This window comes from Chelonia mydas, chromosome 2, assembly GCF_015237465.2.
Source record: "Chelonia mydas isolate rCheMyd1 chromosome 2, rCheMyd1.pri.v2, whole genome shotgun sequence".
Lineage (NCBI taxonomy): Eukaryota > Metazoa > Chordata > Testudines > Cheloniidae > Chelonia > Chelonia mydas.
This window is the reverse complement of record NC_057850.1, coordinates 188664998-188688877: the sequence shown is the minus strand read 5'-3', so window position 1 is coordinate 188688877 and position 23880 is coordinate 188664998. Positions and strand designations below refer to the sequence as shown.

The window sequence follows — 23880 nt, the reverse complement described above, 5'->3', positions numbered from 1 at the left end:
GCCTGGTCTACACCTAAAACTTAGATTGACCTAGCTATGTCAAAATGTGAAATGTGTCAAAATGTGAAAATTGCACACCCCATGAGAGATGTAGTTAAGCAGACCTAGGCACCAGTGGGTTGAGAGAAGAATTTTACCATTGATATAGCTATCACCTCTTGAACAGCGGATTTATTACAGTGATGAAAAATACCCTTCTGTTGCTGTAGCAAGTATCTGCTTTACAGGGAGGTAGCTGTAGTGCTTGTAGTGTGGACATTCCCCAGGGTCAGTTTCTCTCTGCTACTGTTTGCAAAAACTCAGCAGTAGAAGTAAATGTGGGAACTCTTCATGGGAGGAGGACAATCCCAAAAAGAGTACTGGAGCCAACTGCCTTGCAAGAGCCAGGAGGTTGAGGGAGTAGTAGAGATCTTTTTCACCATTGAGTCCATGAGACACTGGTATAGGAAGGAGAAACACAAGGAATGTATGGGGGCTTCAGTTTGAGACATCTAATGGAACCCTTGAGCAGGGTTCAACGACACCATTCAAATAAGATTCCAAACACCCTCCCCATTCCCAGAAGTTGTGTTGGCTTTCATCTCTGCATTGTCTGTGGACAATGCCTCTTGGCTCCAAACTTTATCTGTTGGCAGCTGGTGGGTTTAGTGTGCTAGTTATTAGTGCTTGGTAACTTCACTAGACTCCTTTGTGGGGTCCCATGGATGGTTGTAGGTATTGGCATGGGGTGCAGGAAGAGATTGTTGGAGAAGTCAGAAAAGAGAAATATGGTGGGTGTGCGCGCGCTGTGGAGAAAGTGCATGGAATGAGAGTGGGAAGAAGTAAGGAGAGATAAAATACAGGGATGGAGGTAGAGAACACAATGTAGGGAAATTCTGCACACAACATTTTAAAATTTTGCAAATTTTATTTGTCAAAATAACACTACATAATCACACCAGTTTCAGTTATTTTGGTAACTTATTTCAAAATACCTGTCAGCAAGTATGTCTGTAATAATACAGACACACACACAAATTCCCCCAGGAGCAGAGAGTTAAAGAAACTCCTGTGACAACCCAGTTCCTGTTTCTCTGTCTCCCTCCCCCCCCGAACCCAGCCATGGGCACCCCAGCCAATACACACAAACCCCTTCCCTCCCCGGATCCCAGCTGTGAACCCCCTTGTCCATATACCTGCACCCCTTCCTCCCTGGAGCCCAGCTATAGCCCCCCCACCCCAAGACCCGCTCCCTCCCACCACACCCCCCAGGATCCAGAGGGAGAAACAGTCTGATGCTCGGTACCAGGCTTGCATGGAGTTTCCTGTGCACAGCTCTCTCCTTCCTTCAGGGCACGCTGGGAGCTGTAGTTGCCAGGAACCCTCTAGCTCCCTCTCCCTCCCCCCAGCAGCGTCTTCTGTGTGTGAGCTGGACTCTTTCGGGTCTAGTGGCAGCTAGTAGCACTGCAGCCTGTTACTGTGGGGGAAGGAAATTCCACATGCACGTTAATTTCTGCAAAATTCTGCATTGCACAGTGGTGCAGAATTCCCCCAGGAGTATACATTCTGCTCTGTCTGAGGGAATAGAGCCTGCCCCACTCCTACCTCCTCAGAAACACCGCAAAGCGCTGCCCCTCCATGCTGAGTGTGCCACAGTAACGAGCAAGAGGGACGGTCTCTCTCTCTCTCTCTCACACGCATGTCTGAACAACTCGCCCCCCTTCCCCTGCGGTCATTTACATTTCAGCTGGCTGTTCCAGGCTCCTGAACCAACCTGGCTGCGCTGCCAGGTAGGGGAACATGACCGCTGTTATGGCTTCCCTTTGCTTCTCTATCAGAAGTCATTTTTCTGTGGGGGACATTAATTCTGTGCACGTGCAGTGATGCAGAATTCCCCCGGGAGTACTTTTATAGAGAACACCCCCACCCCAGGCAGACAGCTGAGAGAAAACACAGACTGGGAATACGGACTCAGCCTAGGGAGATCCAGTCTGTGAGAAGGACTTCAGGAAACATTAAATGTGTGCACAGAACACTCCTGAGGGAATTCTGCTCCACAGAAAATACATTCTGCGGAAGTGCTGCAGTTCTGCCTTTCTCCCACCAGAGGCCACTGTGGCACCAGAACAGCTGGCTGACCAGCTTTAAAAGCTAGCCGCCGGCTGCTTTCATCACAGCAGCCTCTTGTGGAGCCAGGTTAGGAGGCAGAGTGGGCCAAGTGGGGCTGCTGGGGGTATGTGTGTGTCACAGACTGAGGTTTAAAGGGCTAATGAGTGGGACAGACTGGAGTACAGGCTCAGGAGCTAGTGGGCTGACAGCATTGAGCCAAGCGCTGGGGGAATGAACGGTATGGGGGGGCTACAGGGACGGGGCATATGTGCCTGACTGAATGGAAGAGGTTCAGGGTCTGTGTGCGGGAGGCTTCCCAACTCCCTAACCATTTCTCCCGCCCCCCCCCCAAGAAACCGTTCCATACTTTTCACCCACAGCCAACAACCCTTCAGGTTCACTCTCGGGGTCCTTCCCTCTCCCTCAACTCCTCCATTACCTCTAACTCCTCCAAGCCTTTCCCCAGCTTCTGAGGGATGCAGGAAATACATTTCTGTATTGTAGTTTAATGAATTATTACTCACAGTTCTGTATTAATATGCCTAGTAAGGAATCTATTTGTTAAAAAAAAATTTCCTGAATCTTTCTATTTGTCTATATTTTTACAGACATACTTGCTGACAGGTATTTTGAAATAAATTACCAAAATAATTGAAATCAGCGTGATTATATTGTGTTCCTTTTGACAAATAAAATATACAGAATTTTAAAATATTGTATGCAGAATTTTTAGTCTTTTGGCTCAGAATTCCCCCAGGAGTAAGAGACAGAGAGCCTTTTATTTCAGCCTGTGGCCTCACTCCCATTGAGAATAATAGAAAATGTTAGTTATTTTGAAAGAGGGATTATTTTTATCAAATCTCTGCATTTCCCTTACTCGTGCTCGTCCCGCAAATTTAAATATTGGCCTCCTTCATTGCAGGGCAGCTAATATGACTTAGTACCAGGTAAACAAGGTTACCATCTCTGCTAGCTATGCTGATACGTCTTTCAGGATGGAAGAAGAGGGGGGATGATTAACAAGGTAAATTTACTAACTGGTGAAGAGCTGGTACGAGTTCCTTCTTCCATTCCACAGCTCTCCCTTTCTACCCTCTTTCTTCTTAAAGGTAATTCAAAAGCAGAAACCCTATGGGAAGTGGAGTCAGGTTTTATATGTTCTGTTCTTTGCCTTCTTACTTCCTGGTCACTGGTGGCATAATGTTAGTGTGCTGATTATTCCAGCAGTGTTGGAGTTGAGGAGGGAATTCAACAAACTTTTTTACAAGTGAAAAAATTTCCCATGTCAAATGTTACTATCACTTTGACTATGCCTTCCATCCTTTTCTACAACTGCAACATTTATTTTAGTTGAAAGTGGTGCACTTAGTCATTTTGGTAGTGGTACTTAAGTATTCCTAGTGTGTTTATTAACCAGGTTATATTAAAAAATATTTTAAATATGTGTCACCATCTTTAAAAAAAATTGTAGGTCTGTGAGGACTCTTCTGAATAACAGCTGGCAATAAGAAATTTCTAGCAGATTGGTCGCCTTCAGGCCCGGAATCAGAATGACTTTGTATGTTAGAGGCAAAACTAATCTTTGAATCTGTGACTAATAACTGTCAGAACTCCTCTCTTGGAGAGACTGCAGTGACATAATATTTATAGCTCAAGAAAGACCTGATACTTTTCCTTAAAGTAATAATTTTTTAGATGAAAATGCAAAGGCTTACAAAAAAAAATCTTTTATCAGATTTCCAATAGCATTACTAATTAAAAAGAAAATCAGAATCAAGATAGGAAATATTTAGAAATGTGGCAGAAGCTTTCCCTTTAATCTTTTATTCTTTGCATCTCTTCTCCTTACACTTAAAAAAAAAAAAAAAAAAAAAAAAGACAAAAATGCATTGATTTCAGAGGTTTATTTTTATTAGGTTTCAGTTTTTGAAAGTTATAGTCCCATATGTAAAGAGTGAAGTTACAGGTTACATGTCCTCTCATTTGTGCTTTGCTGTTCATTTTTTAAATTCATAATGTAAAGTCAGGTTTTCAGTGGATTGAATAGTAAAAGTTAGTTTGAATTTTAATGGTTTATAAAGACATAAATATATTTTGAAATTTGTAAAAATGTAGATATATATATGTATATCCTCTTCTTATGACCAGAAATTGTACAGAAATTAGTTCTGAAAGTGGTTTGTATGCATATTGGAAGATGTTTGTATGATTGTAATTGGATAATCCTATCCATTTTGTGCTTTGTTTTTAGGAAATTTACGGTAAGCTGACTTGACGCTCAACGGGCAGATATGTAATGATCTTTATTTTTTTTAAATGTTCCTATCTAATGATCAGGCACATGTACAATACAACGTACAAGTTGACTCAGTGGTAACACGAGACTTAGTTCCCAGTGCAAGACCATCTCACCCACCCTCTAATCAATTTCAAATCAGATCACTCAACCCAGTAAAGAAAAAAATGCCTAGCAGTATGGATCATTCCAGAGTTAAGGATTTCTGAGAATGTGCTGCCCTCTTATACCAACCATTCACATCTAGAGAATTTAAGATTGTTTCCCAGGTGATCTCAGCTGCAGAAGTAAAACATGAGAAAGAGAGTGTAAAGTATACAAGACCTAAATCATAAGCTTTATAGATAAATAATAATATCGTTTGTGAACTTTATCTAGGAAAAAGGTGAAAGCCTGGACTGCATACTCTGGAGAACAAGATTCCCACAAAAAGTGTGGCTAAGTAATTGGGCAATCACATTCTTAAACCTGTTAAGGCTGAAGATCCAGATAGCTGGAGATTGTATGGGAAATGTGATGCCTAGTTGAATATGAATTACCTTCTTTTTCTCTTTACTTTTGATCAAATATTTTCTACTCCTTCGATCTCAGTTGCTCTGCTGCACTTCTGAGCATGCTATAAAAGTCAGTAAAATGAACTTTAATAGACATTTAGGTGTCTCAAGTTCTCATGAAAATGAAGCATAAATAGAAATAAAAGTTAGACACTGATAGTCATATGAAATCTTTTGTATCATAAACTTCAGCAAACATTAACAGAGTTGGGGGAGAGCAAGGTGCCCAGATGTAATATGGGGCAGGGAGGAAAGGAATCTGAACAGGGCTCAGCTAAACCAAGGAAAATAGAATGTTAACTTCATTAATAATGTTACAGAACCCACTGGTGTTTCTGGCAGGAGGAGATCTGAGCCTCTTGGTTGTTTTGGAATGAGACACTGTCTGGGTGGCTGTTTCATACCCATCAGCCTAGCTCCCTGAAAACTGGGTGTATACAGAGGCCACCTCCTGGCTTTACTCTGCCATTGCTTCTTGGCCCTAGCTGTACTGCTGCTGTCATCACAGCTGCAACTCCCATTGTGAAAGCTGCTCTTGGATGAACTGAGGAAAAGTAAAACACTCTATTCTCGGTGTGCTTCCGTAGTTCAAGTGATTGCAGATGTCCATTACACTACGGGTGTGTGCATCTTGAGCACTGGTCTCAAAAAGTTTCCCCTAGCAGGATCTGGGGGTAACCACACCTGCTCCCTGTTACTCCAAATCAAGGGTATAAAGGGTGGGGATGTTCCCTCCCCTTCAGTTCCATCTTACCATTGGTGGTCACAGTGTGCTGTCATTTTTTCCTCTGTGAATGTGCAGTCAGTGTGTTTTTGTTAGTGGTACTTGGTGCACCTGGTGCTGGGGAAACCCACCTCTAGGTCCCTAGGCTTCAAACTTTACTTTGAGTGGTGTAAACTCTTGCCTGAAATGCTTGAGTGACAGGACAGGTATCTGTTTTTCCTTGACAGCTGGATCAATACCAGTGGAAGCACAAGCAGCGAAGGAGGAGACCTCTGCTACCTCCTCATTCACACACCTCTAAACAGCCCATCTGATTCCTGTTGAGTATGGCATTTGGACTGTAGCAGATCTTAGACTTTCTATCTCTCTGCCCCTCCTTTGGCAGCAGGTTGTCGCATTTCCTAAGTATGTGGCAGTCCGTTACCTCCCGCAAGTGGGTGCTAAAGATGGTGGAATTGGGATATATCCTCCAATTCCTGTCTTTCCCCCTTACCCCCACTTCCCAGGGACCCATCTCACGAATCAGTTCTGAAATAAGTGCAGATTCTATATTCTTTGGGAGCCATAGAAGTGCCCTCTCAATATTGGGGCAGCAGGTTTTACTCCCAATGCTTCCTAATATCCAAAACAATTCTGGACCTTCAAAACATCAAGAAGTTAGTTCTGAATGCCCTTGCAACTATTATCCCTTTGCTAGATCCAGGAGATTGGTATGCTGCCCTTTTCTTCCCCCTGTATTTTGTAGCTATTGTACTTCAATGTTATGTTTAGTGCCCTGGCTAGAAAATGTATTGTAAATTTTTCAAGCCATGTTCATAATCATTTGTAAAAAGGAAAGAATTCAGAATGCAAATTGCTGATGTAGTAATAGGGTTGCTATTTTAAATATACAAAATTCAAATCAGAGTGTAAGGTTTCAGCGGTAACACATCTGTACCACATTAAAGATTTGTATACAAGCACACATTTAACAGCTTTTAACTCAGATAGAATATTACATATGTACATTGTAGCCACATTTGCATTTAGTAGAATGTATAGTGTCTGGATCGTCGTAATTAAATTTCATCATTAACGTTTCTTTCAACAATTTGTATATAAGTAGATACCAGTCACATTTGTAGTAATTTGGAACTGAGCATTTTTATGACAAGGGCTTAATATCATGCTTTCCCTGAAGAGACACCTTACGCAATCCATTCTGCAAAATCAAAATTTGCTTTTAAAAAAATCTAGCTCTTACACTTGCAAGGATTGTAATTATGGGCTGTGTAAACAATAGGTAATTTTCTTGAGTCTGCGGGCATAAAGCCCCAGTGCCCCTGCTGTGCTAAAGGTTTTAGGGGCAGAGTGGAAGTAACAAGGTTCTGATTGGTTTTACTGCTGCTATTCACATCTCTGAACGGTAATGGCATTGTCTGGAATCTTATCCATTTCATGCTATTAATGTCGGGAACTAGACTTCTTATTTGATTATTGCTAATATGCCTCCCTTTCCGTCACCCTCACCTCAACTCTAGTATTTAGTAACTTATATGTTTATGCTATGTTTAGTTCTCTGGCTAGAAAAAGTATTGTAAATTTTTCAGTACTTGTATGTAATCAGATGCAATGGAAAGGTCAAATACGTTCTAGAACTATCAATTCTGTCTACCTCTAGTGTTGTTAATCTCTAAACAAAGTTGTTGCACTACTGTCCTGTTGTGTTTTTTATGTATGTTTTACTAAGAGAGTAAGCAAAATATCTTTTTAAGTATTCATTTTAAACAGTGCTTTTGTCAAGGAAGTACAAATCTTAGTACTTGTTGTCAAAGCCAAAGATGTCTGCTTATAAATACAGCAGTAATTAATTTGGTACAGAAATGCTGCAGAATTCTAGAGCGCCTTGGTATAACAGGTGATTACAGTGAGTAGTGTTAACCAGTCATCTCACAGTGTCACCCCATGTCATGGAAGAGCAGTTTTCAGGGTTGAATAAAATCAAACCTAAAATTGGAAAGCTAGCCAGGAGAAAATGAGTATTGATATTTTCCAGCATATTAATGGAAATGTTAATCAGGTAACTAAATTTATAAATTCTCATCTTATAAACCAATCAAAATTCATGTCACTACAAAAATCCAATTACTATGATTGCTTGTACAGTTGCTCTGCTTCTTCACTTTAATGTTTTGCTGTGCTTTTTGATATTTAAATTAAAATATGTTTAAAACTAGTAACCTTAAATTTATAGCCCATCTATATTACATCTAAAATTGTATCAGGGTACATAGTTACAACATAGTAGTCCCATAGCCCTATTACAGTCTGGTTAAAAGTTGTGTAGATAGGACCTAACAACATCACTGTAAAATCCAGTTATGTGGTCATTGTTAGGTTCTATCTACACTATAGTTTTATTTATTTTTTTATTTGTTTACTTTTATAGTGACCAAAGATGTGCTATGTACTTTACAATGCTAGTGGAAAGGCATGGTCCCTGCCTTGAAGAGCTTAAAATCAAATTTTAGATGTGATACTACAAATAAGAGAAACAAACATTAGGGCAGAGGGAGGGATGAAAGTTACGACAGTTTCATTTAATCATTCCGGCTTAAACATGTGTACGTCTGCATGTTCACACAGAAGTTGGAGTTTGTATTTGGCTGGCCAAGGACAGCATTATGGAAGGGTTCCAACAAACCTGTCCAATTTACCACTTGTGGGAGCTAAAGTTATTAGGGTTAACCTTAAACTACTCAAGGGTACTAGTTTATTTCTGAGAGAAATACTGTAGTAAAATGGAATATACAGGAGACTTGCTAATCACGGTTCAGATTACCCTTCCAATCCCCCTCAAGAGTCTGAAATTGGAGACTGAATATGTCAAGAGCAAGGACTATGTGGCTATAAGTACCCCTAACACCTTTGCGTAGGCTTAAAAAGTTTACATGTTCACCCACAAATTGAAGCTTACTGGCAAGTGTAAAAAAAACTGTGTAGCTCCGCTTCCCCAAGATCAGACCCTTCTGCAGTTTCAAGGAGAAAATCATAGAAATGTAGGACTAGAAGGGACCTTGGTATGTCATCTAGTCCAGTCCACTGCACTGAAATTGACTAAGTATCAAGACCAACCCTGACAGGTATTTGTCTAACCTGTTCTTAAAAAGCACCAATGATGGAGATTGCACAACCTCCCTACATAATTTGTTCCAGTGCTTAACTACCCTGACAGTCAGGATGTTCTAGGTTTCTTTCTGCAATTTAAGCCCATTACTTGTCCTGTCCTCATTGGGTAAGGAGAATAGTTTATCACTCTCCTCTTTATAACAACCTTTTAGGTACTTGAAGACTGTTATCGTGTCCCCCCTCAGTCTTCTCCTCTCCAGACTACACAAACCCATTTTTTCCAAATCTTTCCTTATAGGTCATGTTTTCTAGACCTTAAATCATTTTTGCTGCTCTGCCCTGGGCTTTCTCCGATTTGTCTACATGTTTCCTGAAGTGTGGTGTCCAGACATAGTACTCTTGTTGAGGCCTTTATCAGTGCTGTGTAGAGTGGAAGAATTACTTCTTGTTTCTTCCTTACAGCATTCCTGCTAATAAACCACCAAATGATGTTTACTTTTTTTTTGCAACAGTATTCCACTGTTGACCCATATTTAGTTTGTGATCTGCTATAACCCCCAGATCCTTTTCTGCAGTACTCCTTGCGAATCAGTCATTTCCCATTTTGTATTTGTGCAGTTGATTATTCCTTCCTAAGTGTAGTACTTTGCATTTGCTCTTACTGAATTTCATCCTATTGATTTCAGACCATTTCTTGAGTTTGTCAAGATCATTTTAAATTTCTAATCCTGCAAAGCGCTTGCAACCCCTCCCAGTTTGTTATCATCGGTATCATCGGAGAACCCTCTGTGCCATTATCCAAATCTTTTATGAAGAGAATGAATAGACCCAGACCCATCACAGGTCCCTGCAGAGCCTACTCAGTATACCCTTCCAGCTTGACTGAACCATTGATAACTACTCTTTGAGTATGCTTTTCCAATCAGTTGTGCGTCCACCTTATAGTAGGTTCATCTGGGCTATATTACCTTGCTTGTTTTTTGGGAAGGTCTTGAGACAGTATCAGAAACCTTACTAAAGTCAAGATATATCACGTCTGCTGCTTCCCCCTTATCCACAAGGCTTGTTATGCTGTCAAAGAAGGACATTAGATTGGTTTGACAGAATTTGTTCCTGGCAAATCCATGTTGGCTGTTACTTATCACCTTATTTTCTTTTAGGTGCTTACAAATTGATTGGTTATTTGCTCCATTATGTCATGTACTGTTGAAGAATGTTTAGTTGTAAAATTGTACATTTAACTTTTATTTTTAATTCATTAAAAGAAACAAACACACTACTTATATTTCACTCTGCTTTTTCTTTTGTATAACTGAACATGGTATGTGTTTTCCTGTGGTGTGTCTTGTGTTTTTCTTCTCTTCTTCCTCCTCATCCTTCTGTCTCCTCACTTCTCCTTTCCTTGCATTGTGTTCTCTCTCTCTCCTATTTTTTTTCTTTTGCCCTTGTCTGTCTCTGTGTGTCTGTCTCTCTGAGAGATTTTTACCCACTCGCATATACAACCTATAGGAATTGTTAGGAATTTAACTCTAGTATTTAGTAACTTATACTAAAATGAGGCTGTCGCTGTTGGGATAATATGCAAATGTGAAGTTAACATTTCCATTGCTTTCAGCTATAGAGAGCGGGGAGGGGTGATGTCCGCAGGTCCTTTTCAAAGACTTCATCTTTCATCCTGTGGTGGATTTGATGTAAATCACTAGTCAGGAAGACTTGATTTAATCATGGATTTCTACATAAAAGTGCATTTTTGTTGGTGGTTATAACCTTAATACATATTCTTCACAACTCAGAGATAGATGTACGTTTCATTTTTAGAAGGTACACACTATACGTTTTTAAAGTGAAAGCTTTTCAGATTAGTTTTACAGCTATATCAGAAAATTAATGATTGTGTGGTTATTTAATTTACCAAAGGTAATGGAAGCAGATATTTATGAAGTCACTGGGAGGTGAACTATCTCCAAGTCAACAGGTTAATCATTAATATTTGGAGGATTTTATTGCCATGCTGTATTAGGAGGAGAACATCACCAGACAGACATTTTAATTGTTTTATTTAACTAAAACAATAACATTATATATTCTGGATATTTTCTTCAACAGCAAACATATAATATTTTAACAAAACAAGCATATAAATTTTTGAATTTAGATAAACATTCAAGTTTTTAAAATCAGGTTTGTTTTTGTTAAATTTATTTCTAACTAAAATAGTTAAATGAAATATTTTTTTAAAAACCCCAAAATTAAATTGACTGTAACAGCCAGGTCAATGTGAGAAACTTAAAATATTGGCTTCTGCAGCTAACTCAGTCGCCTTCACCTTCTTTTTCCTGTTTGTTCATAATCTGGAAAAGAAAAACAAGCTTACCTGGTTTTTCAGGTCCCAAATGATTTCTCAAATTGAAACAAATTAGGCCAAAGGAAAAAAAAATTCTTTCTACACTGTCGGAAGAAGCTACTGCTGTTAAAAATGAGATTATCACTTCAACAGTCTCTCAGTCCAAGTGCTTATGTGACTTCCACCAGTTCACTGGTGTGACTTTCTTTAAAACATCATCAGCAAACAGATTTCTTGAATGCTTCACCCTTAGCTCTGAAGTTTATTATAGTTGGCATTATGGAGGGATGATTGCTGGATGTCCATGTCCTAGCCAACTCCTCTCCTTCAGTAGTTAAGGTTTGACCCTAGTACCGAATATTGAGAATATTTACAAGAAAATGAGCTGGAGATAGTGCTTGTCCCATTTGTTTTTTTAATGCTTGTAATTTAACTCTGTCATTACATATTTCTTTTTAAGATCTCACTCAGTTCCTTCCAACAGCATCAGCAATAAAACAGCTATTTCCCTGCATTTTGTTCAAGGCTGTAGAAATGGACTTCAGGATACTCAGCACATGTTCAACATTTCTCTTAAGCCCAATGTTGAGAACTTTGGCTGTGACAGTGCCATCTATTTTTTCACGATTTTGTTCACAAACTGTCATCAGATTCGGCCAGTTCTTGTTATAATGCTCAAAACAGTCCACTTCTGAGTTCCATCACACGTCTTGTGAGAGAGTTAGCTTGGTTCCTCCCACTTCTTTCAGAGCAGCTGCTGCAAAGTGGTTGTTATGGAAGTATTTTGCAATTTCAGCAACATTAGCCTTTATTTCTGGAACACTGAAGTCTTTGGCTAGGAGGTGCATCAAATGAGCACTGCAACCGTATGTTATTAGCTTGGGACTCTCTTCTCATCTTGGATACATTTTCAGCATTGTCTGTGACCAAGCTGCGTACTAGACATTTGAATTTTTTTCCACAGTTTGTTATAGCGTTTACCGCTACTTCTTGTAAGTATTCTGCTGTATGTGCATTTCCTGATGTATCAATTGTTTCTGTAAGGAAGACATTCCCTTCTTCTGTTGTCACACAAGCACATACAACAGGATAATGGTGGACACTGCTCCACCCATCAAGACTCAGGTTAACAATTTCACCCTCTAGACCTTTTGCACACTGCTCAATTTCTCTTTCATACACTTTATCCAGCAATTTGCCTGCGACATCTGCTCTGTTGGGTGGACTGTATCCTGGTCTTAATGACTGAACCATGTTAATGAAGTGTGGGTTCTCAATCATACGGAAAGGAGAGTTTGTTGAATAAACAAACAGGGCAATTTTTTTAATCAATCACCTCTTTTTGTAATCTGCTGGTTCTTATCACAAACTTATCTATGGTTGTTTCTGGATGATGGAGGTTTTTTTTTCTTTTTGCTACAGGTGGTAGATATACTATGGCTATGTGACTGAAACACTATCATTGGCAGATAACGCTGAAACTATAGAAAATGATGGTGATATTGAAGGTGGATAGTCTTCAGAATCCTGTATGTTGAGGATGGATTCTTCTAAACAAAATAAATCAATGAAGTTATTTAATTATTATTACTATAGTGCTCATTTAGTATTACTCATTGCATTCACTGACACTAAGTACTACTTTAGAGGTAAAATTGTAAAAGGAAGATCTGCCTATTTCAGCTATTTATTTTATATCACAGCTGCATCTAAAATGATAGTACCATAGAGTAACAACTATATTTTTTGCTCAAACTTGAGAATTCAAGAAAAGTCCAGAAGGAAGACAGGCAGTCCTTAAGAAAGAAGTATGAAATAAAAAAGTTTACCAACCTGAAGATCTTGCATGTGCAGACATGTTCCTTTCATCATCTTCAACACAGCTTTCTCCTGAGAAGGAACGCTTCTCTTTATGTTGTTTCATTTGGGCAACCAGGCCTTGCATTTCTTTGTTGCACTGTTTGCATTTTGTGTGCATGCCTATCTTACCCACAGGTAGAGGAACTTCATTAAAATATTCCCAAACTGGATCTCTCTTGCGGCCTGCTGCCATTATAGGTTTTCCCTTCTAGTGAGAGAATGGTATGGTAGATCTCAAATCAATGAATGCTACACTCAGAAAGACCTCAAGATTACTGGAATATGCTGCTCAAACAGTTTCACTTTTGTTTCTATTGCCTGTCCCTCCCTTCTCACATTTATCTCCAGACTTCTTCTCGTTGTCCAGATCTATTCCGCCCCCAACAGTCTTCTATTCATTGAACTTTTTGAAACTTTGTACTTTTAGAGAGAGGTAAGGGATTGACTCTGTCTACACAAATTTGTGGAGGGACAGTAGGGTTGAGGTCTGTTATTTCTTATCTCTATATTTATTAAAAACATTTTTGCTGTTAACAAGCATGTTATCTCTGGAGACGCAAATCCACAGTTTGAGAACTGCAAAACTAAGCATCTCTGATGGTATGTGCTAGACTGAGCACTGAGTCCCATTGGGTAGATAGAAAGATTAACCTAAATCTGTACAGAAGCCCCTGGAACTCCGTAAGATTGGGTCCCTAATCCATGAACTATTGGAACTCATTTACAAAACTTTTCTTAAACATTACATGAACATATTGTCTCATACTATAGAATTAGAATTTATAATCCTTATTCCATGATGAGATGTCTTTGAGCTATAATATATCTTAATTGAAACTATCTTTAGATAGGTTTTTTCTTCCAAAAGCATTTTATCAGAACAATCTGATTTAAATTAAAAAAAAAAACTGATTTTAAAAAAAATCTTGTTTTTTATCCACCCTGTTTCATCCTTTGTCTAGTAGCTATCTGGTTAAACTTGCAGCCCAATCCTATGCTCCCCTTGCTGCTGTAAGGGAAAAGGAGTATTCTTTTTCTGTTCACTACTCCTCCAAAGTTTGTAGCTGCCAATGTGATGATGGTCTCCAACCGGTTTACCACTTTCTTTGACTGGCTGTCTGGAAGGTTGGGTTGGTTGTGTGTGTTTCCACTATTCTTCCAGATTTCATTTTGAGTCCTCTTCCCCCATGAATAGTATCAGTGCCTGTCTCTGCCGATGCTCATAGCTTTCTCGAGTGGCAGCAGAGTACTGACCTTACAGCCAATTTCACTGCTGTCCACTAGATTCTGAATAGCAGCAGTTAAAATCAACAAGACTGGTATTTTTTTCTCTTCTTTTCTCTTTTGTCTTTGCTACAAAACTTGATTGTGTTAAAACATGACTGAAGAGCTCTGCACTTACATGAGGTCCAAAGCAGTTTAGCAGATCGGATCAACAGACAATGCTAATCTCTTCATGGATCATCCTCCACGGTTTTTGTCTTTCAGAGAATTTTTCAGAAGTGGGGCTCTCCAACTATAGACATATTCATGACTGGTCTAAGCAACAAATCTCACGTTTTGCTGCACAGGATGAATGAATCCAGGCTCCATCTTGGATTCATTTCTGATTCAGTTGAACAAGAATCTGCTCTATGCATTTTCCCTCCAAGCCTTTTAATCCCCAGAGTCCTTAGGAACTTATGACATGACAGGGCTTCAAGTTACGTTAATAGCCCTAGTGTAGACACTGCAGTTTTGGTACTTAAAGATGATACCCCTATCTCTTTCAACCACAATTCAAGCTGCTTGTCATTCTGGATATAATGTCACAGGATAAAGGTCTGATTTGACACCTGGATCTAGTGTCTACATCTCACAGTTTGGATGTGCTTCTGTTCTGTGTACCATTTTCTATTAAGACTGCATCGTTGGTGGCTATTACTTCTATTCAGAGTGAGTAAAAGTCAAGCATTCATGGTAGGACCACCTATACCACCTCCCAGAAGGATAGTGTTACTCTTCATTCCCCTCCTAAACTTCTGCCTAAAGTGGGCTTAAACTTCTATTTAAATCAACTGATTCATTTAGTTCTTTCCAAGACCTCACTAGTCCCTGGTAGAGACTAAACTCCACACTATGGACATGTTAAGAGCTATCTGTGTATTACCTCAGTAGGACAGAACTGTTCCACAGATCACAAAGACTGTATCTTTTGTAATAAATTCAGAGGATGGGTTTTTTCAACAGACTTTCAAAAGGGGTATCAGACTGCATTAGAATTTTGTTATGAACTGAATAAATTGACCCCACCATCTCATATCAAAGCACATATTAGAATTCAGGCAGCCTTTTCAACAATTTTAAAAGTCATCTCTTCTACTTGAAATATGTAGGGCTGCTACTTGGAGCTGCATACATATTTTTTCAGCTCATCATTCTCGGATGTCAGCCTCTAGAACTGATTCACCATTTGCACCTTGCACTGATTCACCATTTTAACCATTCACCATTTCCTGGCACTCACCAGAGAGACAGCTTCTTGCCCATCTCCTAGAATGTGACCTATATAGACAAATACTTAAAGAAAAAAATCCTTACATGCAGCACCACTGCATGATGTACAGCACTACTGGCATGATAGCAACTAAAGAGCTGTCTCAGTTCACTGAGAAGACATGATCCCATGATGATCACCGCCACACACACACTCTTGTATGGAGTCCTTTGGTCTAGGGCCAATCTGTTTACCATTCTGTTCTCAACCTGTTCACCATTGTGGGCTGTATATGCAGCTCTCTCTGTTGTGGGCTGCATTCACACAATGCCTATACTACCTGTATGTCCCTGAGGATGTCACATGGATTTCAGCTGTGTGCTGACTGGACTGCAAGCAGGCCACGGGTTCAGAACCACTGGCCTAGGTGTTTCTGTATTGGTGAAGAAACTGAGTGGCTTTTGTGGCCATTCTGTGCTGTCATCAGAGGGGCTCACGGACATGCAGAACATGTGCTCGGCCTCAACAGTCGTTACTGACCAAAAGAATCTGATCTCCTGTGCCTGGGGCCCATGGACACTCTGTGGGATCTGTGTGGGCAAAATATTTCAAAGAACCACAGTTACTGTAAGGTAACTAACCATTTTTTTTAAAAAAATAAAATTAGACTATTTGACAATGCCATCATTGGTTCATGATGTACAGTATGTATAGCGTAACTTAGCAACTTTAACCAGAAACTTTTTGAATGCACAAACCTTGGATGGTTTTCATTTGTGAGGTTCTTGGAGAGAAGTAATGCCTTAGGTAAAAACATAAAGTGAGATGCCTGTAGTTAACCTATTAAATCCACGTGTAGCCTTTTAGGTGGCCTGATTTTCCCACAACTCCCATTAGTGTATGTATCTCCCCGAAGGTCTTAAATTCTGTGAATAGTCATTGTTACAGTATAGGAATACTAAATATTGCAGTTTAGAAGAACTGCGGTATTCATATTCTGGTTTTCTGATCTACTTACTGTATTTATAATGTCCCGCATCATTTTCTGGACGGCCACTCCCAACGCTTACTGTACATCTTGTCAAGGTACAAAATTAATGTAATATTATTGCTGTTCATTTCAACTATGAAATCTTGAAATGTGTGTTTTTGTAAGTTTTTATTTTATGGCAGGAATCACAGTTCATTTTGGAAAGCTGGAGTTAGTTTATTTTATATCTGTCAAAAGTATACTAGGGAGAAGTGGAAAATTAAATTCTTCCATCCTAATGTTATAAATAAAAAGGAATTTCTTCACTAGTTTTCATTGGCAGTTGACAGTGCTCATTAAAGATTTAAGATTATGCTACCAAAGCAGGTAGTAAAAGATGTTAAAGTTCACTTTCCACTGAAGACAGTTGTGCATATTTAACAGTAGTTTGCAGCACAAGGAGGTGGTTAATGGTTTTTTCCTATTTCATCCACTTAAGCAGTCTTGGAATTGTGGCACAATAAATATGAGCTGTCTTTTTTTAGCATCCAATTAAGGCTTTGTTAAAGGATTTCTAAACTAAACTATGTCAGTAAATATGTTATCACCAACTCATTGGAAAAAAACAGAACAAACAAGACGTGCTCTAGGACACCACCAGCCACTGGGTTGTCCTGTGCTTTTTATGTCAGCTGTTTAGATTGTGAGCTTCTGGAGATTGGGACCATGTCTTCCCTTGCGTCTTGTGCAATGCTGGGCATACTATTTCCACTAATCAAATTAATGATAAACTTTGGTGTGCTTAGATAAGAGACTAATTTTACAGGTATGGTGTTTTACAGATCATATTAATGTTGACAATTCAGAACTGAAGAATTAATATTTTTAGCAATCTAGTCAAATGGGGGAATAGTTTCAGGGTTAATAGAAATTAATGGCACATTGTTGCTTGATATGATTGAATCTTTCTTGGTCAAAAAGATTGATGTTTATGAATTTTCTTATATAAACATAATTGGTTTCTTCTTACAGTACACAGTATCTTATCAGTGGGCTTACCCGATAAAGTATCTTATTTGTCACATAGGAGTCTCTGGTGAAAATATTATATTAAAAAATCTGCTTACAACCTCACTTGACTGATGAGTTGGCTCAGTAAATGTGAACCTGCAATTTGCTGACCTCTGTAACTGAATTTCAGTTTCTTGTGCTCCTTTGTTGTGTTGATTAAAAATCACTGATGACATGTTTAGATGTCTTTCAGCTGCTAAAATTGTTTTCAGGTATGCAGGAACTTGAGTGCTGTTGCACTGTGTGGGTAATATGCTAGTCTCATTCTATTTACGCTGGGGTATATGTGATGTGAAATATTAAACTGAATAGGTAGACACTTGTATAAGGGAGGGCTCCTTTTTCTTATATTTTTAAGGTAATTGGGTCTTTGGTTACAGAAAATATATGCAAGAAACTTATTTTTTGAATTTTCTTTTATATTAAAATGGGGAATAACTTTCAGGCCAATGCATACATTGCATACTGTTTATATGCAGAGTGCTGTTGGTACTAGTTTTGTCTATCTTGCCATATTACTTCATCTTGATCCTATGAGTTGAAAGTTGGCAGTAGAATAAGTGCTACCAATATACTTAATTTAAAGAATGAAGGACTGACAAATTCTGCCATGATCTGAAGCCAATTTTTCCGGTATCCTAAATAGTCTGGCTATAATGGATAATCTGTTCTTTCATTACATTTAAAGATTTGATTACTTGCATGATGCAGAAATTACAGGAAAGTTGAAAATGAGAGAATGTCTGACACATTTTAACATACGCTTTTAAAAGTGGGGGGAGGCACATTTTGCATGGTGTGTATAAACACCAGCTTTAAATCTGAAAGCAATGTTATAGTGGATAAATGGGAAAAATATAACTTGGGCAGCTTGATTGCAAACTTTATTTAGGTCCAGAATTGAATGCTGCATTTATTTCTTTTACACATATGGGTCTTGACGCTTGACCCAGGTATTGATTTATAATTACTGTTTCCTATGGAAAGAGGAGAGATTAGCTGTTGCTATATTAACTTCAACTATTCTATTCTAAATTTCTTTTCTTTTTTTAGGTTTAACTATAGATCGACACATCACCTTGCATCCCATGGATTTTATGAATTTTTAAATTGGTTTGATGAAAGAGCATGGTATCCACTGGGAAGAATAGTAGGTGGGACTGTAAGTATGAGAGTGATCATTTCTTGGTGAATTTAAAAAATTCAGAAGGATAACTACAAGTGAAATTACTACATACGTTAAAGGAGAAACTAAATGTAATGTGCTTTTAATTGCTATAATAGCTACAATAAGAATTTCAGTTACCACTAATACAATGTCAGCTTTATACCTCGAGTTCATATAACTTACTGTCAATCAGTAGCCAAACCTGAATAGTATATGCTTATATGTCAACTTTCAGTAACAGTAATTGAGACTATTATGACTTGTTCACCATCCTGTTGTCTTGTTGTAGCATGTATCATTACAGACCTACCTCTCTGATGGTATGGATGACTATGCATTTTTCAATTGAAGCCAAGAGTAATGCTTGGCTTTTTCATGTTCATGGCCAAGGTTTGGATCTGTTATATTTTTTTAATGTGGATATTTCTGAGTCTGTAGAAAATGATGCCCCCATTATTTTTAAAGATTTTCTAAGGAATATAAAAAATAAATGAGATAAAATTAATTTGGATGTAAAGTGCTAAACGGCAATGATAGACAAAAAAAATTAAATGACATCAAATTGTGGTACAATGAAATGTCACTGATTTTAGGAAGACTGCAATTAGAAAGGTGTAAAGAGTTCTAATGGTAAGCAAATGTGTTGAAAACCCATAGAAGCACCTTTTCTTCAGTAATGAGAGAATAAATACCATTTAAGTGGATTTACAGAGCATTTTGCAATAAATTAAATCAAATGGTGATTTTATTTTTAAACAAAACATTTTAATAAACCAGCTCTATATAACTTTTGAAATCCTTGTTAAAATGGATTAAAAATATAATTTCATCTTTAATTCCTGACACATTTCAGAAGGTCTCAACATATTTAGTGTTTTTTTTGTTCAACTTCAGGCATTTAGGGGAATACCCATGTTAAAGTTTAATTCAGCAGAAATGTATTACTTATATTGTTTTTGCAGGGCAGTTAAGGCATTTGAAGTTTTTTAATGTTCTAGTGTAGTGTATAGGCACCATTGTTTCATTGAACTCCTAATATTGTAGAATAAAACTATTGCTTAAAATGTTTTAGCATTATTTGAAATCATGTAGTAGATATAGTTGATATGAGATTCAACAGACTCATGCAAATCTGTGCTACACTTCCATGGAGGTCATCTTAATTCTGTTCCAAATTTTTTAAAAATATTTTATAGTCAACGATTCGTACTGTTTAAAATACTTTGCACTTAAATATATAAAAAAGTATCCATCTGAGAGTGGGTGGATGGGTTGTTTGTTTACAGGCAGTGACTTTAATCATTGCAAAATTCTGAAATGTAGGCTAATATCTCCCACTTTACAGGTGTGGGGAATGGAGCACTACAAGATTAAACAATTTGGCAGAAGTCACATAGAAAGCCTGTGATAGAACTAGGAATTTAGAACTGTTCGAAAAATGACAAAAAAATTAAAAATCTGTACATAAAGTTTTTGGAAAATGTTTCAATTTTGCATCACTTTCAGATGCCTTGAAATTTTTTGACTAGCTTTACGAGAAATAGAACGTATATCTACCTCTTGATCTTGTGCCTGACCTACAAAATCATCTTCCTTAGAACAACTTCCAGGGTAGATAAAATTGGAATCTGTATGTGTTGCTTCATCATTTATTTGGAGAAAATGGTTTCTTGCACATGTTGTCAACAATCATTTGATATAATTTAAAGTGTGGCAAATTGCGTTAAGGTGTAGTATCAGATATGTTGAAAGCAGTGTTAGAGTAATTTCGTTTTGCTCTGCATGTGACTGACTTCAACCAAGAAATAAGTAACTTTTGTTATAAGTTGTATGTAAATAGATTTACAGTCAACATTTCTGCAATCCTGAAATACTATAATTTGATTTTCTTTCTCTTTTCTTCTAGGTCTACCCCGGGTTGATGGTGACAGCAGGGCTTATACATTGGATTTTAAATATGCTAAACATCACAGTCCACATAAGAGATGTATGTGTATTCCTAGCACCAGTTTTTAGCGGCCTTACATCTATTTCTACTTTTCTGCTTACAAGAGAACTGTGGAACCAAGGAGCAGGGCTTTTAGCTGCCTGTTTTATTGCTATAGTTCCAGGTTACATATCTCGATCAGTAGCAGGATCCTTTGACAATGAAGGCATAGCCATTTTTGCACTGCAGTTCACATACTATTTGTGGGTAAGTAATTGCTCAGATTCACTCCTCCCTCCCTCCTCCCCCCCCCCCCCTTCTCCTGATCTTACTCCTGGTCTTCACCTTAGAACCCAATCTTGGATCTTTAGAATTATTTTCTTCCTTCTATAATTCTCATTGCCTTCTAGAATAGGTTTAGAGAAAGATTGGACAGGCACCCAAAAGTAACATATGAACGTCTGCCACACTGTTGTTCCTCAGTTTGTTAAATCATCCTCTCTTGCTACTTTACAAGGGATGTTCTCTAACATTAAGTGGTTTACATTTTCAGCGCAAACGGTGGTTTTCTTATATTTGATTCTGTGGCTGTGTGTGAAGTGATGAAAATAGAGTTAGGCTAGCATTTTTCAAACAGTCTGCTTGCTCGCATGGCTTGAACACATTCCTGTATCATTACATGACAAAAAGAGGCATGGGCAGGATTAAGCCACCGGGTTTTTCTGGGCTATTGTAAGTAATCTGAGAAGTTCTGCATAGCAAATACAACTGAACACAAATTAGACAATGAGGGGCAGAGCCAGACAAACAGGGTCCACATTAATAGCCATGTGCTTTTGATACAGCACAAGTATTGTTCTTGTCTCACATGCAATTAAAGCAGAGTGAAACAGAATTGTTATATTTTATAAAGCATTGTACTGTATTGCAGGATGGTTCAGCAGATAACTTACTGAGTTAATTCAGCCACTCTGCTTTGGGGCATGAAAATAGAGCCAATGGTTACTGTGATTCACACCCAATAGAAATTGCTATTCTGTAAATGAAAATACTACAGAATAAACACATTTATGTACTACAGAATAAACACAATAAAACACTGCTCTATTTTGTTCTATGTTGAAGGGACACTTTATGAGGGTTGTATATCCATCAACTAAACTACAACTCAGTATGCAGCTTAATTCAACAATATAGTGTACATTTTGTTATAGTATAGAAATGAGAACACACAATCTCAAGATACAGAATATCACAGAATCTATTGCCCTAGAACTGTTTCCTGTCAAATCACTTGTTCAGGCATCCCACCTCATGAAAAATTGCTCAACAGTGCTGTACCACTCTCTGCCCCCCCCCCCCCCAAAAAAAAAAAATAAAAAGAGAGGGAGCGCAAGAGAGAAATTTAAAGGAAACTTTCCCCTATTTTTTTTTGTTAATTTTGAAACATCTAATACTTTCTGATTGTCTGTTAGCAGTAGAGCAGTAGGCTTTATACCTGCATAACTGTAGTGTAGAATAATTATTCTGCGATAGCTATGTTGGGAAACTTCCCCATGTAGACAAGCCATAAATCATTGCTTATGATCTTAGTACAAACAGTAGACTGACTTCTTTTTGTTATTGTTGAAGTAGTAAATTTTGTGGCAGGTTGCTGTGAGGACCTGCTTGCTCCCAACATTTGCTGGGGTAAGGGACAAAACATTCACTCATCTCTCCCACTAGTCAATCTCTACTCTTACACACAAGGGAGAAGGAAAGAGGAGGGGTAGTACCAAAACACAAAACCATCTTTTGCACCTTCATGAGCCAAAACCCCAGCTATTCCTTATCTGCTGTCAAAACTTCCAGCTTTACCCAACACCCAGCAGTGTAATAATTCATCAAAACGAAAATCTACACAATGCTGACAGTCTTAAATTTGGAAGCACAGAAAAATGTGTAGTTATTTATCAAAGTAAATAATAAAGACTACTGAACTGGTAAAACTGTAGTAGTCCATAACGGAGGTTTAATGTACTATAAAGGATACAGAGGTTTCCCACCAACCCCTAAAAGAGAATTGACCAGTAGTTGTTACCATAGATTCAAAATATTATATTGTATTAAGAAATATTTTGTTTGATAGCCCAACAAATTGTCATGGGCTCTCTCAGTCAAAATGGGTTCTTTACATCTAGCACATCATCTGTACATCAGATCATACTCTGAACACCTGTGGAACCCCATTGTCCTCAGCTTATACCTTCAGTGATACCTGCATGTTCCCACTAGCCTTAAGTGGGTTTTCAAAGTTATTTTTCAGAATAGAACAGCACTTACCCTCGTAATATGATACAAGGAGTGACAGAGCAGCTGTGGTGAGAGTTGTGATGGTCATCATCCAGAAGACTGGCCATATGATCCATGTTTACACCAATCTTCAAGTAGCACAAAGATGCTGCAACTACTATTCTGCCTCAGAGGTTGAAGCATTTAGTGCAGTGGTTGTCAACCTGCAGCCTGTGGACCGCTTGCAGCCCAATCAGCACACAGCTGAGGACTATGTGACATCCTCAGGGCCATATAGGTAGTATATATATTGTGTGGATGCAGCCCATATAACACATAGAGAACTGCATATGCAGGCCCACAATGGTGAATAAGATGAGAACCACTGAACTAGTGTGTCATGTCCTAGCACCAATTTGAGTGAAAAGTTGGATATAGGCTATTATAGTTGATTGATTATGCAGGTGAACCAAATTGCACTGTTTTATTTTATGGAAGATGTCTTTCCAGACTACATCCATGAATTTTGAAGGTGGGCATTTAAGTTCCTAAAACATAAACTGATCGTGGGAGTCTTTGCTTTAGCCCATACTTTTCATAAAAAGGTATATTTTTGGCTTGGGTGACAGAATTTTGTAATACTGTTTTTGATGACTTTGTCTAATGTTGTAACTTGTAGTTCTTGAATACTTTGATTTTTTTTTTTTTTTAAGGTGAAGTCTGTGAAAACTGGATCAGTCTTTTGGACAATATGCTGCTGTCTGTCTTACTTTTATATGGTAAGCCTGTTATTTGTACATAAACGAAGCTGTTTCTGTTCAATACAGTTGAATGGAAACAAGTTTTGGTTTTGTATTTTTTAAACCAACTGACAGCTGTTTCTGCTGGCCTAATTAAGTCAAAGAAGAGGGCAGACGTTTCCTTTTCTGCTCAGAACCTTTTCTAAAGAGTTGTGTTCTCTGGGAAATAAATTTTCCCTTGTATGAATATGCCAGGAATTTTGGAATGGAGCAGACAGATTCC

At 38.3% G+C, this 23880-nt stretch overlaps 1 protein-coding gene across 2 annotated transcripts in view; it reads left to right on the top strand.

Annotated features, from left to right (window-relative positions):
• The window catches only part of STT3B (STT3 oligosaccharyltransferase complex catalytic subunit B), a 77832-nt gene that overhangs the window by 7744 nt on the left and 46208 nt on the right, over positions 1 to 23880 (top strand). For both annotated transcript variants that reach the window (XM_043540884.1, XM_037890376.2), the window contains exons 2-4: positions 18545 to 18653; positions 20566 to 20853; positions 23571 to 23636. In XM_043540884.1, the coding sequence (XP_043396819.1) occupies positions 18545 to 18653; positions 20566 to 20853; positions 23571 to 23636 (463 nt within the window). The remainder of the gene's footprint in view (positions 1 to 18544; positions 18654 to 20565; positions 20854 to 23570; positions 23637 to 23880) is intronic.